Below are 18,018 nucleotides of genomic sequence, written 5' to 3'. Positions count from 1 at the left end.
GGAGTGAGAAGTCTGGGCAGTTTTATTAATCTCTTAGTTCAAGAGTGCCCTCTACTGTTGGAATAGTGAAGTGATCTATATTTTATTGAAGCCATCTTTTTTGAAAGTGGTGATTCTAGGACCTTTCATTTCTGAGCTTGAATTCTTGTTTTTCTTTACCTTGCTAGTTGCTTCCCAATTTCCCAGAGGCAGGTCCTTCCCAAGACTGCCACTGTGGTCTTAAATACTTTCCAAGCCTCTTTCTTGGAAAGCCAATCTTCAGATCCTCTAGTCACAGACTTGTTCTCAGTATTTCCCATCAGTGAAGGATGCTTTCTTTTCTGGGGTGATGTCTTCTGTGTTCCATCCCCATTAGGGACTTGCCACCCTCTCCTCTCTTCCATGTAATACCCACCTGATTTTGCTCCAGTATGGGCTTTGGATATGGCTCTACTGATTTTGGATTTTTCTCCCACATACACATGTGCTGAAGTTTGTAGTTTTCTCTAGCCACTGTTATGCACTAGGCATGGGTGATTGTGTGATTTTATTTGCTTTTGCAGATCGGGGTTGGGACACACTTGTTTGTATTCCTAGCAGGTTTCTGGGTAATGCAAATACTACTACTCTGGACACCACACCATGAAAGCCCTGAAGAAACGGGTGGTTATCACCAGATTTTGGAGGATATATGTAGATATTTGGGTTTAAGGAAACAAAGGATCTAGGAAAGTGTAACAATCTTGTCCTGACTGTGGATTGGTCATTTTATCTTTGTGATTCTGTCATTTTTTGACTTACACATTCTGTGTTGTTAGGTTTCTTGACTTAGGATCTTCCTGGTGTTTGTTCCTTTAATCAATACATAATGATCTTTATTACTAATAACTTTTGACTCAAAGTTGATTACATGTGATATTAATATAAGAATACTAACTTGCTTTTGGTTAATATTTTCTGGATATACCTTTTTATATCCTTTTATTTTCAAACTTCCTTTGAAAATAATTTATTCTAGGTATAGACGCATAGAGTTGTACTATATAATACAATATGATGTTCGGTTTAAGTCTAAGAAAATATTTTCACTGATGAGTTTAACCCTTTTACTTTCATTGTATTTGCAAAGGCATTTAATTTTATTTTTATGATTTTAATTTGTCTTATAAGCAAAAATGATTTTCATTTCTTCCTTTTATTCTTTTCTTCTTATTAGATTGGTCTTTAAAAAAATTACTTGCAACAGTATGGAGGTTCCTCAAAAAATTAAAAATTGAACTACCCTACAACCCAGCAATCGCACTACTAAGTATTTATCCAAAGGATGCAAAAATGCTGACTCAAAAGGGCACATGCACCCCAATGTTTATACCAGCACTATCAACAATAGCCAAAGTATGGAAAGAGCCCAAATGTCCATTGACTGATAAATGGATATAGAAGATGTGTTATTATACACAATGAATATTACTCAGTGATCAAAAAGAATGAAATCTTGCCATTTGCAACACCATGGATGGAACTAGAGTGTATTATGCTAAGTGAAATAAGTCAGTCAGAGAAAGATAAATAGCATATGATTTCACTCATATGTGGAATTTAAAAAACAAAACAGATGAACATAGGGGAAGGGAAGGAAAAATAAGATAAAAATAGAGAAAGAGGCAAACCATAAGAGACTCTTAAATACAGGGAACAAACTAAGGGTTGATGAAGGAGTGTTGGGTGGGAGGATGGGCAAAGTGGATAACAGTAAGGAGGGCACTTGTTGGGATGAGCACCGGGTGTTATATGTAAGTGATGAATCACTAAATTCTACTCCTGGAACCATTACTACACTATATGTTAACAAACTTAGATTTAAAAAAATAATAAAAATTTAAAAATTTACTTGCTAGTTTGAAAATTACATTTCTAGTATTTGTTCTTTTAACTGCCAGTATTCAAACTTGAGTGTGCGTCAGCATCAGTTAGAGGGCTTGTTAACACAGGCCACAGGGCCCTACCCCCAGCTTTCTAACTCAGCAGATTGGGGTTGGGACCCACTTGTTTGTATTCCTAGCAGGTTTCCGGGTAATGCTAATACTACTACTCTGGAAACCACACCATGAAAGCCCTGAAGGAACTGGTGGTTATCACCAAGTAAAATATTAGCACCTGTACCCAATAACCATTCTGAGTTTGACTTCCTTGTTATTTTGGAATTCTTTTACTTATTGAATTCTCTTTCTCACCAGCATAGCCAAGCATTAAAATGTTTAAATTTCCTTGTGCCCAATATGTTTAGGTGTGCAATTCTCAGAAGAGTTTCTTTGACTGTCTAGTCCCATAATACTGCCAGAAACAGAAGTAGGGCTTTATTTATTTAATTTATTTTATTTTATTTAATTATATCTCATTGGAGAATAATTTTTGTCCCACGCTGAGTTCTAAACAGAGAAGCTTTCTTGCAAGTTTCCCTAAACTGGTGGCTGGAATTTCTTTGATTTCTTTTATTTGAGGTTACAGACTTTACAGACTCCTGGCTGTGAGTAGGACAGCCTTCTGTGCCTTCTGTGACCCCAAAGCCATGTCTCCGGCCCTTCATATGCAGCCCACACTCTACCTTCTAGTCTTGGCATATCATCTTACAGCTTGTCATTCTAGTGAGCATCGTCCTCATTTCGGGCACCTCAGGGTTTCCCCTTGGAGCTTGGCTGTGCTTGTAGACTTGGGGAAGGGAGGATATATTTATTCAGCATTGCTCTGTGTTTAATTGGGTGGAGGTTAGGGAAGCTATATAATCTCGGTCCACCTGGTTGTCTTCTATTATCTCCTTCAGCTGTCATCTAGCAGCGAACATGGGGCATAGAGTCAAAAGGGTTTGAGACGCAGAAAGCAAATGGTAAAGAGAATCCCAAAAGTCTGGAATGCACCTAAGCTCAGGGACTTGGGCTTGGTAGCATATCATTAGTACAGGAGAGTAGTAAGTGGTACTGAATTGGAAGTAATTGAAGGAAGGGCATCCTATAGTGGTAGATAATGCTATAAACAAGGTCTGGGATAGTTGTAGGGTTTTTTTTTTTTAATGTTTATTTTTGAGAGAGGGAGACAGAGAGAGAAAGAGCACAAGCGGAAGAGGGGCAGAGAGAGAGAGAGAGAGGGAGACAGAGACTCACAAGCAGGCTCCCTGCTGTCAGCACAAAGCCTGATGTGGGGCTGGAACCCACAAACCGTGAGTTCATGACCTGAGGCAAAGTCGGAAGTTCAACCAACTGAGCCACCCAGGTGCTCCAGTTGTAGGTTTTAACATTTTTATTAGGACCAATCCTCCTTGAAATGTTTTTATTTCATGTAAAGCAGATAGCACTAACCATCTTAAATATCATTCTTTTTGGGGTTGTTCTTTTCTCACATATTGACTTATCCCTCTTAGGTGTGCATTGACAACATATGCTGAAGACTATGCTCCACCATATGATTATCAGCCACTTGTGAGTATAAGATGGCTGAAAAGCCCTATTCTAATACTTATTTATTTATGTACTTAAAATGATTCTTTATTTCTAGTATAAATAGTCAAGCTTGGGAAGAAAGGACAAATTGCAGAAATTTATGATGTTTTATATTTATTTAGAGATATTAGCTATTTGTGGGAGTCAGTGGAATGTTTTATGGCTATGATTTCTTTTTGGAAGTTTATAGATATCAGGAAGAAAATATTGCAGTGTCCAAAATATATTAGTTGTTTTCTTCCTCATCTTGTTTTATTGGCCCCTTCCCTGAATTCAATTTATGTGAAATAAAAACCTACCTTTCTATTCATTTGTATTGCATTGACACATAAAAATAAGTAGTTTAATTTAGCTCTGGGAGATGTGTATGTTGATAAAATATGTCCAGTTTATAACTTCAATATACTTGTACTTAAAAAATTATACAACAGAAACCAAACAAGGATGCCTCCTATTATTAGTCTTGTTATGAAAGTCTTGACTGGTACAATAGGTAGTATTTAACTATTGAAAAAGAGAAAAAGCCATCTTTATTTTCAGAGAGTATGATTATCTTCTTAGGAGAACTAAAATATTAAACTGAGGAGTAATTAGAATAAATAAGACCATCTAGTAAGGCAATTGAATACAAAATAAGTATATCAAAAAACAAGATCTTTCCTTCATATCAGCCCTAACTGCTTAGTAAACTATGAGAAAAAAATGTACAAATTACTATAGCAACACAAATTTCAAAAACTTTTGTGAAGAAAATTCTAGACCAAATAAAGATCAATAAAGAAAGTGTGGTTGGTAGTTTGTCTCCAAAGGGGGACTTTGCACAGGCCACTTCTCCAGGACAAGGTGAATGATACTCCACCTTCTGAATCTAAGCTGTCAGGTAACAGATTTGATCAATAGAACATGGTAAGTGACACTGTGCCAGATCTGGACTAGACTGAAGAAGACTGCCTCCAACTCTTGGAGCTCGGTGTTACCATGTAAGAAATCGAGGTACTTTGCTGGAAGGAGGGGCCATGAGGAGGAACGCTGATGAGCTTGACTGATGAGTGAGGAAGCCATATTGGACATACAGCCCCATTGAGTCTGGACAGCAGCTCCAGATGCCATCTGACTGCAGCCCATGAAAGATTCCAAGAAGATAATAATAAATTGTTGTTTGAAGCCATTAAGTTTATTTAAAAAAAAATACATCCAAAGATAAGTGAGACAGAAATATTGAATACAAGGGAATAAGAACCATTTTGGGAGAGTGGAAAGCTAAGTTAATTATGAATTAAATTCATACATTTAATTATATTGAAAATCCCAATGGATTTTGTTTTCTGTTAGAACTGTAAGATTGTAAGAATTTTTTGAAAGAATAAACAGATGAGAATAATCAAAAGTTTTTGAAACAGTGATATAGCCAATTTAGGGAAGTACAAGATTCATGATACTAACTTTATTATATGTCGTATTCTTATTTATTTTTTCTCATTAAAAAAGAGCATTCAAACCATCAAAAAATAAAATATGATATCTATGGATTAATGCCTAATACATAAAGAACTTATACATATTGGAAGGAAAAATGTTGAGAACCTAGAAGAATGACTAACGGACATATATAGACAATTTACAAAGCAGGAAATATAAGCAACTAGCTAATAAATGTAGCTATTTGTAAATATATTATTTACAAATAATAAAAGATCTGAATTAAAAGAATAAAAATATTTGCTAATAAAATTGGCAATATTTTTAGAAATAATAATACTTAATGGGCTGAAGATGGGGTAAAATGGATACTTTTATCTGTTGCCAGGAAGTTGTTTTAATCTTACTGGAAAAGAATTTGGCAATATATATCAAGATACTATTTGATCTAATAATTTTCCTTCTAAGAAACTTCCTCAGATAAAAATAACTCAACTAGGGATAAAACTCATATCCAAGGATACTCATCACTGAATTATTTGTAATGACAAAACTTGGAAAGTACCTAATATTTTAGTATGAGGAGTATTACTAATTAAATATGTTATAATCATATGAGGAGATATTTTGCAGCCTATATAATGTCCACAGACGGTTCTTAGTGTCTTGATAAAACTTGACTTAAGGTTAAGAGAAACATTAACATACAAAATTGTACACATATTACAGTTTATTATATGGATATAGTGTATTCATATAAACACTATGTAAAAATATCGAGGAAAAAAAACCCTGAAGGAACTGTCAAAATGCTAGTAAATTTGGACATTGGATGGTGAGATTCTAGGTGATTTCTTCATCTTTACACATTTTAGAATTTTCCAATGCAACAAGCATGGTGGCTTTTCTGATTAGAAAAACCACAAGGCAATAAATATATTATTTAAAAATGCAGTTCAGGTCCATTTCCTTATATACATGGGATCTGACTGCATCTCTAAACAAAAGGCAGTTGCAAGACACATAATTAAAAACTCACAAAATTCAAAGGACTAATTTCTCCATAGGCATAAATATTAAGAATGTGAGCTGTATTCTTAGGGTGCATAAATCTTTAGCCATTGTGTTGTATGTTTGTGCTTTTAATATTTCAGCATTATTTCTAATGTTTCTCATGTTGCTTGTGTCCACATTAACAGTGTGCCATGGCAGTTCCGTGGTTTTATTTAGAATTTTGTTCATTCACTTCTAAGTTCCATGCCAAAGTAATTGACCTGGAGGCATATTTTTAGCACTGCTCCCAGCGCCCCCATTTAATGAATGCTTACCTTGTTACATTGTTATAGGATACAAAAATTTTTTTTAATTGTAATGAGAGCAAATGGTTAAATAACAGTAAAATAATGACTGAACTCTGACATAGAAGTTACTGTGCATATAAACAAGTGTATGATTCATAAAATACTGACAAAAGAAAGAATATTTTTTCTTGCTAGAGTCTAAACCGTGTGGACCTAGCATAAACACACTACACCATTCTCAGGCTATTGCCTTTGCAATTATGCAATTCCTGAAGAAATCTTAAAATATTTGGATTCATATTTCAAATTTTGTGCATGAATTGAGACTTAATTTTTATATTATCATTTTTTTATATTTGTTTAATTGATATTTGCATAAAGTGGGATAGCATTATAGGAGTTCTAAAGTGAAGCAAATTATCATCCTATAGCTCTAGGTATGAGTAAATTAACACAGAATATTAGGAAGCTATGAAATCATTTTTAAGGAGAAATGGAAGAGAATTGGAAGGTACTTCCTCAAAACTCCACCTTTTATGTTAGGTATTCATTATGGCTATTATGGCCCATCCCAATTTCAATGAAAGATACTTTCTCTTAAAAGCTTCCCCCTCCTTCTTCCAAAGAACCAAAATAGAGGAAAACTTACAGAGAAGGTACATTAGAAGATTGGTCCAAGACTGGCTGTTTATGGGGTACATGAGCTTTTAGAATAAAGGACAAGTGAGCCAAGTATAATGATGGAGAGTTTACTGAACACACTCAGAATGAGTAAGGAAAAGAATTAGTCCAGGCAGAGAGAAAACTCAGGAAGTTGAAGGGTCAAAGGAATGAGAATGTTGAGAACAAAAATCAATCATGGCAGTAGTGAAGAAGTGAAAGAGCTGGAAGAATTGGAGGTAATGAGCAAAGGGGGATATACTGGAATTTATTGGAATTTCACATTGTACTTTCACATTGTTTTTAGATTTATCTTGAAAATGCTGATTTTAAAACGAACGGCAACATTTTTGTGAGCCTCCAAAAGATGTAGAACAATTCTCAGGAATGACAGAACCCAGTATGTGGCCATGGGGCTGAGTTTCTATAATGGAATCCAAACCGTTGACTTGAGAGGGTGAAAAAATAGTAAGCCAGAGTGTTGGCTAGATTGTAAATATGGGTGTTGGAAATCAACCTACAGGACAGCAGGAAAGAAAGGTAGTGCCAATGACTAAGTCAAATGACCAAACCCTCAGTGGGAGCTCTTTGGAGGTTAACAGCTCCTCCCAGGCATGCAGCTGCCATTTGGGTGCATCTAGTTGCTCATTATCAAGTGTGAAGTACCATTTTGTTTTCCTAAATAGAGCTGCCAATTGAATTATCTTTCCAGGCATATGTGTATCTTGAACCCCCAAAATGTTGAATATCCCTGCCACGGTGCACAGTAGGTATAAAAAGAAACTGCATCTGTTTAGCATTATTCCCGACAACAGCAGGATTGACCTGTTCTACCACTGGGGCTTTATGCACTGGCACAGATATCTCATTGTTAAAATATTGACATTTCTGTGCTGATTAGAAATTTGCTGTCACCTTGAATTCCCCACAACCTTGCCCTGTGAGTAGCTCCAGCCCTTTCCCTAGACTCCCAGGACCCAGGACTGCATTATGGACCCTTTCCTGGACCCTAAGGACTTTGGCTGTCATGGGTTCCTTCTTCCATTAAAAATTTTAAACAATATATATTGTATAACTGCATTGGTATAAAGACAAATATAATCCAAGTTGGATCATATTCACTTTTGGTGGGGGGCAGGATTTAAAAGCTTATTAAAGAAATACATTTCTTACGCTGTATTTCTTAATGGCGTTTTGTAAAGATTACGCATCTTTTCCCCCTTATACTGTCTTCATGCCTATTTATGACTATATTATTGTATTTTATGGCCATGTTATATGACCATGTTATTGTTAACCCTCTTGAAGTTATTACCAATGTACCAGTGGGTGTTATTACACAAAACTAAAGTGTACAATACTTATTTTTTTTTTCTGAGAAGTACTCTTGTACCCTATTTTAAACAAAACTTTATGTATATAATAGCTATCATCAGTTTCTACCCTAAAATGTTTATGAATATTAAATGGCCAGCAACATTTCCTGACTTAGCTAAGAGTTTCTACCATTTAATACAGTTAGTTTTGCAAAATGGCATCTGCATTTTTTATTGTGGTAAAATATATGTAATATAAAATTTACTATATGACCCTTGTTTAATGTAGAATTAGTGGCACTAAGTACCTTCACATTGTTACTAGATTCATCTTAAAAATTCTGATTTTAAAATAAATGACAACATTTTTGTGAGTCCCCAAAAGTACTGTGGGCTCTAGGTACTGGGCTTCCTGTGTTTCATGGTTGAGTGGGCCCAGCCTGGACCTTCTGGAAGTTTAATACTTGTCTTACCAGGGGCCTCTAGGACATGCTCAGTCTGAGTGACTGTATAGATTGATAAATACTCTGAGTATCATCCCAGATCAAAATGTACCTTGGCTAGCAGTCAGAGGTGGACAGCATCATTAAGAGCCCTCTGTTGTTCAGTTGGGATTATTCACATGCAAGAAACTCCCCAAAGGCTAGACTTGCCTTTAGTTTTCTGCCTCTCAGGAAGGGATGCCTACCAGGGCCCTTAAAAAGAAGAGGAGGGAAAGAATGATCTGCAGAAAATACCAAAAGCTGAGACAGAAAATGAATCTAGAACAGCTTGGGAGTGCTATAGGAAGCATCTGAAGGAAATTAGCTTTGGTTCTCACTTTTTTTTTAAACCCTCTCTTTGTATTTTTGTTCCGTTCTGTACTCCCATGATCTTCCATAATTTCGTTTCAGCATATAGTCCTTTTCTTTTTCTGCTTCTCTTTTAACAACATATAGTGTGCAAAGTTGTACCATTGAATTGGCCACGTTGAAAAATCATGTATAAGCCTTATACTCCAGAATGAAGTGTAATTTTTAACTAGGTAATGTTCCAGGTTCCATGATGTGTTTCCATGACTTTTATTTTAGTACTACTTTTCTTTGCCTTGAATCTTAATATATCTACTATTTAATTTTCTCTTTTGTGTCCTGTTAATAATGTTCTAATTCAATATTTACTGACAAAAGAATAATGGGCATTTGCTGCATATCCTTGTTTTTCTCATTACATTGACTATTGACTAAAATGAAAAAGAGTTTTAGATTCATCTGCAAATGAGATAGGGTTGGAAGGTGAAATTGGAGAAGAGGGAAGGGGTCATGTGGTTGTACCTATTATCTTTTGATTGACGTCAAGGTGTTCCAAAATACTGCTGTTAGCTAACCACAGGAATGGCCTTCTATTACTTGGGTTCAGAAGGAAATGGTGGCCTTCCTCAGTCTAAAACAATGCCTGAAAGATCTCATTGTGTGTTACACGTTTGTGCTGAGATTATATGTATACACATATATGTATATGCATAGATATGTATACACATGATTTTGTACTTTGAGGCAAATGGTTCTAGTTCTGAGTCTCATGGGATTCTGCCAGCATTAAGGGACCACATTTCCTAGACCCCAGTTTCAACTTTAGGATCTGCTGGCATTTGTTCACATAGCTCCATTCCACAGCCTCCCCATTGGAATACAAAAAGATTTGACTTATTGGGGGGAATATATAGTTGCTAATAGGTGAGAAGAAGGAAGGAAGGAAGGAAGGAAGGAAGGAAGGAAGGAAGGAAGGAAGGAAGGAAGGAAGGAAGGATCTCTCATTATATATATACACAGCTGACCCTTAAATAATGTGGGAGTTAGGGGCACTGACACCGCCCCCCAACCACAAATCATTTTTGACTGATGCACAAATCCACAAATAATTTTTGACTCACCAAAAACTTAACTGCTAATAGCCTACTGTTGACCAGAAGCCTTACTGATAACATAAACAACATAAATAGTTGATTGATACACATTATGTATGTTATGTGTATTATATACTGTATTATTACAATAAAGTAAGCTAGAGAAAAAATATTAAGAAAATCATAAGGAAGGGAAAATGAATTTATAGTACTGCACTATATTTATTTTTTAAAATCTGTGTATAAATGGACCTGCACAGTTCAAACCCGTATTGTTCAAGGGTCACCTGTTGTCCCATACATATAGAGATAGAAGAAATAGAAGATAGATATGGTGGATAGATAAGTAGACATTTTTCCTTTCTATGTATGTATGTATGTATGTATGTATGTATGTATGTATCTATCTATCTATCTATCTATCTATCTTCTATTGTTTCTATTTCTCTGGAGGACTTTCACTAACGTATATAGCTCTTGGGCTCTCAAATTTTACTATTTATGTATTCGAGATGATATGATTCTCTCTCATTGATCCTGTCCCATCCTAATAGTATTTATTTATGACCAAGTAATCTTTTTGATGAGGACCTTGGCAAACATTTAATTCAAGTCTACTTAAAAATTAGGAAGTTAATATTTTAACTCATCCTCATCTCATGTATCACCAACAGTTGAGAAATTGTGGTCTTAATTTTCAGGAAACTCAGATTTTCAAGCAGTTTTTGTGTTGTCTCTTTTTAGAGGAAAGAACCCTGTGTTCTCTAAAACTACACCTTCACTTTATATTGCCTTTTGAAGTGAAGTGATCTTCTTTTGTTTCTGGGTTAAGTCAGAAGAGTTTAGTTCTAATTTCTTTCTTTTAATTATGTTTAACTTCTACATTGAACATATTTGACTTTTGTAAAGGAAGAAAACAAATTTTAATTGAAAACACTGGGCCTCAAATTTATAACTAACCATGCCATTATAAGTATAAAATAGTGGCAGGTGTCCTCACATAATACAGACTGAGGAATAAAAAAATGGTATTTATTTTTTCTATGATAGGACCAATCAAAGTTTGTGCATTAAAAATGTATCAATAGCTAAGGTTTAATGTGGCATTGCTTAGTTTTTGATGCTAGACATTACTAAAGTTTATGATATTGTTTAAAGTCAGCTTATTTTGTAAAGTGATTATTCATGCAGGTCTCCATATTTTTCTTCGTGATGATCAGACTCTTTAATGATATTAATATTTATATTTATATGATAGACTAACCTTCCTTGTGCCTCCCATGACTATTTTCCTTTAGATGCATCCCTCTATTGGTTATAAGTGTTTTTCGTTTGTAAAATTTTATCAAATAAAAAGAGTAGTAAATGTTTCTCAAATATATAACAAAAATATATCCAATTAGTAACATGTTTGTTGTAGCTGTATTTGCCAATTACTCTTGTGTCTGTGATACAATCACTGGGAGAAGAAAATATCCAATAGCAATGAAGTCATTTTTAAAATAGTGAGGAAATGGATGAAGGAGTCTGTCTGGGATGCCTATCCTCCATCATCCGTAGGGTTGATAAAGTAGACTTGGCTGTGTGGAAATTGTTCTTTTGCTCTCACATCACTCCGCATGTGTATACAGAAGACAATCTTATTAGAGGACGACAGGTCTTCAGTCAAGTGCGTATAACAGCTAAGGAATTTTATACATTATGTATGTTGAAAGTAATGAAACAAAATATCACGGTAATCTACCTGTATATTTACTTTCACTCCATCCACTGTGATATTCACATAAATAAGCTTGCTGCCTCAAATGCCTTTTTAAGAGTAAATGGAGTACCCCCAAATGACCATACTTACAGGCATGCTAGGGAAGAATGGTCTTTGCTATATGAGTGCCAGGTGGCTAATAGCTATCTGTAATGGTGGACACAAGGTTAGTTCACAGTGACTGATTTGGCCAGGAAACATAACACATTATGCATTTTTATGGATGATCTGGATGAAGGAATTGAGACTAAGCTTTCAAATTATTGTATACTATTAAATTAGGCAGAGTTACTCATGTTCCAGAAGATAGTCTTCAAACTGAAAATGACCTTGAAAAATTAAGCTATAAAAAAATAAAAGATCCTAAAGAAAAAAGGTGAAGTCAAATAAGACTAAGTACAGCCAGAACTTAGTCAAGACTGAGTACACAGCTGACCACGAAATGGTAAGGTCATTTTATTCTAAAGAAGGTTCAGGAGATAATGGTGTTCAGAGTAAGAATATAGCACCCAAGGGTCAGTGGAGATGAAGGTGGTGAGGGGATGGGGATCTGAGCAGGATACCTGTCACTTAAAGATACTGATACATTTTATTGACATAGGTGGTAAAACTATATTGTTTCCTTCACAATGAGAGAATGTCAAGTGGGGGGCCCCCTCACCCAGAGGACCCTCCTGTAACATCCTAACCTGTCTTTCCAAGATTTGTTTAAAAGGAGGAAGAGAATGAGAAGAAAAGGAAGAAAGCTTTCTTAACCTGAAGGCAGATTCTCCCCATAGTGATTCTGTTGCTGCATCTTTAGTGCTTCCTCTTTCTATGGCCTGTTTGTCCTGGCCATAGATGTATCTTTCTCTGGCACTTTTTCCTTTCCACCTTTCATCAGGAAGGCCACCATGCTCACCACTATACCACCAATGCCTGCCTTCTGATCAGGATGTTTCATTAGACTTCCTCTCTGTTTCTCTGGAACAGCACTGTTGGTTATATTTTGTCGGGTCTTGCTCTGTATGATGTTTCTTTGGGAGTGAGCACCTGTTGGCTCCCCCTGCACTCTTCCACCTCCCTCTACCTTCAGAGTTGATGACCCTGCAGCACTTCATACCTCTCCTCCTTTGTCCTTCATGGCTTCTTTATGGACCCAACCATGAGTGTCCATAAGACTTGGGATCCAGAACTCTGTGCTTCTCGTTTTATGCAATCTCAGAGAATTCATCCACACCCAAGGCTCTCCAACCATTACTTTTTTTTGGGGGGGTGAGATAATATATTTTATATAATTACAAACTTATAGGAAAGTTGCAAGAATGGCACAGGGAACTCCCATATAATCTTTACCCCAAGTGACCAGTTGTTTACTATTTGAGAGTAGGCTGTGCCCCTTTACCTATAAATAGTTCCATGTGATTTTCCTAAGAACAAGGACACATATCTATGGTAATATTTTTAAACTTAGGAATAATTGATGCAGTGTAATTATGTAATTCACAGTCTGTATTCAAATATCATCCATGGTTCCAATACTGTTCTTTATTTTTCCCCAGCCAATATCTACTACTGTACACAGGGCACTGACCTCTTTCCCAGCCGTCTATCCCACAGCACCACATTTCAAATAAAGATTTTGTATTGATGTCATCTCACATTGAAAATGTCTTAAAATGTGACTCATCATTTATCTCCTAAAACAATTCCTCCCTCCATCTCCATGACTTTCATATTCCTTTTACTGGTTTTAGAACTCTCCCACCATCCAGATTTGAAGCTGTAGTTCATCTTTGATTCTTTAGCCCCGTTGGCCTGGTGAGTCCTCTAAATTCTTGCCGTGAAATGTGTCTTCTAGTCTGGCTCTGCGTAAGCCATTGTGCACCAATACCCATTCAGTCCACACCCCAGACAAATTTTACCAGAGATCCTCATCTACCTTAAGGGCCCAGTAAAAGCTTGTGGTGATTATCCTATCTTAAGTAAACGTTGTCAGAACTCAGGGTTGGTGTACCACTATAACAGTGAACAGCCAACAATGTGTGGTGATTCGCACCTCTGTTTTTATATGCAATTTCTAAACATTTCTTCCCAGTCCCACTAAATAAATGTTGAACCTGTACATATTTAAATATTATGTTAGGGTGTGGAAATATAACAACTGTTTACAACTCACATATGCAGAGGAAAAGTGTCTAATGGATAACTCGCCTTCTTCCTGAGCCCACCACCAGTGGGAAAACACTCACTCTTCAATCCATTTACAGCTTAGTCTGATTCTGTAATTTAAATAGTTCCTATAGGAAGTGTTTGATTTCCCTTAAAAAAAACTCTCACTTTCTCAGAGATCTCCTCCCATCCTTTGTAGAAAAGAGCTAACAACAGAACTGAGACTGTTCTCTCTTAAAAAGCCTGCTTGCAAGGTTGGCCCTTGTCTGGCATCTAGAAACTTGACTTTTGGGACTAGAACTCCCTAATGAGAGTGGTTCATTGCACCTAAACAGTTTGTGCAAACAATATGGTTCATGTTGAACACCTGCTTTCCTTCTGGGAGTCTGGAATTTTGCTAGGCAAAGAGCGCGCCTGTGACCAGACCCTGAGAAAAACCTTGGCTACTGAGGCTCTAATGAGCTTCCCCAGTAAACAGTATTTCACAATCCGTTGCTGAGGAAATTAAGTGCATCCTGTGTGACTCACTGGGAGAGGACTCTTGGAGGTTTGCACCTGGTTTCCTCTGGATTTCAGCCTGTGTGCCTTTTTGCTGATTTTGCTCTGTATCCATTTGCTGTAGTAAATCATAACCACAAATACAACTACATGTTGAGTCCTGTGGTTCCTCCTAGAAATCACTGAATTCAGGGATAGTCTTGAGAACCCCAACACATCCTACTTTTTCTCTATGTGGCAGATTGTCATTCTCCCCAAATGGTGCAATATATGTGGTCATCCCACATGCCCTTACAATGTGATTTGGATACTCCTTGCATTGAAAGGCAGAGTCCTTATCACCTCCCCTAGGACTGGGTGAACCGTGACTATGGTAGAAGTGATGCTATGTGACTTTGGAGGCCAGGTGATAAAAAGCAGTGCAGTTTCCTCCTGGTTCTCTCAGTGCCACTGCCATTCTCAGAACCCAGGCACCATGTTGAAGGCCCAAGGAGGCATGCGGGGAGGACCTGCATCATTGTTTCAGTCAGCAGCCCTAGCTGAGGTCCAGAGGGCAGCCAGCATCAACCACCAACCGGAGTGAGTGATGTTTGTAACCCCAGCCCTCAAGTCACTCCCAGCTTTCAAGTCTTCTCTGTTGAGGCCTCAGATATTGTGGAGCAGAGAGATGCTGTCTTTGTTATGCCTTTTCCAAATTCCTAACGCAAAGATTCTGGAAATGGGTATTGTTTTGTACTGTTCTACATGGGTTGACCTGTTTGTTACACAGTAATGGTAACTAGGACTCTCCCTAAGATGGTATCCAGGTATATGGAGAGGGGGATGTGCCTTAGCATCCTGATGCCAGAGGGCAAGAGTAGGATTTTTGTGTGTGCTGTTGTCTGCCTGTTCTGGTCTCTGGGATGATGTGCCTAGTCCACCTGGCCGCTCTTTTCCTTGCTGGCATTGGTGGCTAAAGTCTGTGGACATTGAACCGTCCGTCTTTTTCTATTTCTCACTCTTTCTCTCTGGGCTAGCTTAGATCCCAGATGGCTTGCTTGGGATAACTCAGCCTCGTTTCCACTCCCATAAATACTGTGGACCCCACAGAAGACTTCTGTGATTCCCATTCAGCCCCAGCTCCAGTGTTCAGCTCTGCAGCTCCTGTTAGTAACCCCCTCTGCAGACTCCCCACAGGATGCCAAAAGTGACTCAGAGTCTCCCTCTGCATAAGTATGATGCCCCACCAGCGTGGGTGTGGTGGCCTCCAGGCAGATGAAAGGGCAGCCTGAGATGGTCAGTTTCAAGAGTTCTCATGAGGGATGGGGGCCCCTCTTATGCCTTTCCATCATTACTCTGATTTGTCTCATGTACTTCCCTCTGTCCGGGTCAGAGGGACTCTGCTGGCTTAAAGTCTGGGAAAGGGAAAATTGGGAAATACATTGGCTGTCTCTGCCATCCTGCTTTTCCCTTTTCTCTTGTTTTCTCATTCCTATAATTCCCCAGACTCTTCCCTATCTTCCGACTATTCATTCCAACCTTTGGTTAAGCCTTAACGAAAGGATATTTTTTTCTATACATTTGGAGAACTCTATAATGTGAAGTCTTCCAGGCCTGGACATTGGTATTCTAAAGTCCTCACAATTGTGAGTGGTTTGCAAGGCTGTTATCTTGCTGAAAAATCCTATTTTGCATATTAGAAGCTGATACTACTTTGTTCTTGGGTTAGCATTTTATTCTGAAACAAATTTTGATCTCACCTTGGGCAAATGACTGGTTACACACAGAAAGGGCAAAACTACGCATCATTTTGAAATGATTACCCCCTGTATACTTGATTTGAGTGGCACACTAAATTACTTCTTGTTTAAGACTCCTACCATCTCAATTTGGCCTTGGGTCTAAGCTGCAGTCAGTATTAAGGTCCTTTAAGGTGGCTCTTGGTACAGCTGTTTTATTCTAGTTTGCGCCTTTAGTATTAAACTTTGAAAAACCATTCTTGCTCTGCTTTCATATAATAGTTATACCTTCCTGGATCCCAGCAGTGTGTTCTTATTGTCCTGTTTTGTTTACCTATTCCATATTCACATTCTTCTAATTCTTGATTATATATTTAGTCACAAATTTATTGTTTGCCTTTATTCCTACTATAAATACATACTTGTCCTACTTTCTTGGTTTTGGCCATTTTTTTTTTGCTCTGATTCTTAGTACTTCAGTGTTCCAACATTACCTGTTATTCAGGTACACATTAGTTAGGATGTTTTTAGTAGGTTGTACAAAATCCAACTCAGGTCAGACAATAAAAGCAATTTATTGGTTTACGCTTTTTTTGGAAAAGTCATGTTTCAGTAAAGGATTGATACAGCAATGTCATCATGCTTCTTACTGACTCTCAAATATGCCTTTTATGGTGTTGGTTTCATGCTAAACTGATTGTAGGAGCAGTACCAATAGCAACCTATTGGTTGCTAGATGCTTCCTCATTTCCAGTAATGGAAAAAGAGTTTCTTTCCTCCAAACCACTGAACAAAAGTCTTGGGCTTTACTTTATTTGGACAAACTCAAAACACATGCCCAACACTGGATCAATCACTGAGATCACTGAGAGTGGACGTGAGATTATTATAATTGTCATAGGCCACTTAGATTCTGCCCCTAGAGCTTGCAGTAGGATTGATCTACCCAAATCGTGTGGCTGTCACACAATGGGGGGTGGGAGAAGTGGATTCAGGGTTAACTGGAGTCATTTCTTAAAGTTTTCATGAGCTAATTATACTCACGTTTTCCCAACCCAATATTACTGACCTCACTTTGATAGCATGAAGTCAGCCATAGCGGGAGTATTTACAACACAGAATTTGGCAATTATCACAAATAAGTTGTGTGGTTTTTTTTTTTCTGGTGGGGAACTCACTTACCAATATACTTCTGATGATAGAAGGGACTCAATTTCATGTGTGTACGAGTAGGCAGTAGTCTCTTAACTAGTTTTCCTAACGTTTGGATTGCTCACCCCTACTTATCCACTTTTAAAAAATAATAGCTTTGTTGAGATATAAGTCACATGCCATAAAATCCACCCTGTAAAAGTATGCAAGTCAGTGATTTTTGTATATACATAGGGTCATACAATCATCAGTTTTGGAACATTTTCATCACCCCCAAAAGAAATTCCATATGCATTTTATTAGTCACATTTCTCAACAGATAGATAACCACTAGGATAGACAGAAAGAGAGAGGAGAGGGAGACAGATTGATTTATTTTAAGGAATTGGCTAATGCAATATGGAGGATGAGAAGTCCCACAACGTGCTGGCTGCAACTTGGAAACCTAGGGAAGCTGGTGGCTGTAATTCATTCCAAGTCTGAAGGCCCGAGAACCATGTACCAAGAGCAGGATAAGATGAATGTCCCAGCTCAAGCTATCAGGCAGGAAGGGACTGAATTCTTTCTTCCACTGCCTTTTTCTTCTATTCAGGTCCTCAGTGGATTGGAAGATGCCCACCTACATTAGGGAGAGCAAATTGCTTTACTGAGTGTGCAGATTCAAATGCTGATCTCGTCTAGAA

The 18,018-nt window shown here is 37.4% G+C and overlaps 1 protein-coding gene across 10 annotated transcripts in view; it reads left to right on the top strand.

Moving 5' to 3' along the window:
- MAMDC2 (MAM domain containing 2) overlaps positions 1 to 18,018 on the top strand; it is a 401,951-nt gene that overhangs the window by 106,741 nt on the left and 277,192 nt on the right. For all 10 annotated transcript variants that reach the window (XM_027041065.2, XM_053205285.1, XM_027041067.2 and 7 more), the window contains one exon: positions 3,395 to 3,452. In XM_027041065.2, coding sequence (XP_026896866.1) covers positions 3,395 to 3,452 — 58 coding nt within the window. The remainder of the gene's footprint in view (positions 1 to 3,394; positions 3,453 to 18,018) is intronic.

This window comes from Acinonyx jubatus, chromosome D4 (assembly GCF_027475565.1).
Source record: "Acinonyx jubatus isolate Ajub_Pintada_27869175 chromosome D4, VMU_Ajub_asm_v1.0, whole genome shotgun sequence".
NCBI classification, from domain to species: Eukaryota; Metazoa; Chordata; class Mammalia; order Carnivora; family Felidae; genus Acinonyx; species Acinonyx jubatus.
The sequence above is the reverse complement of the archived record's forward strand: the minus strand, read 5'-3'. Positions and strand labels throughout refer to the sequence as shown.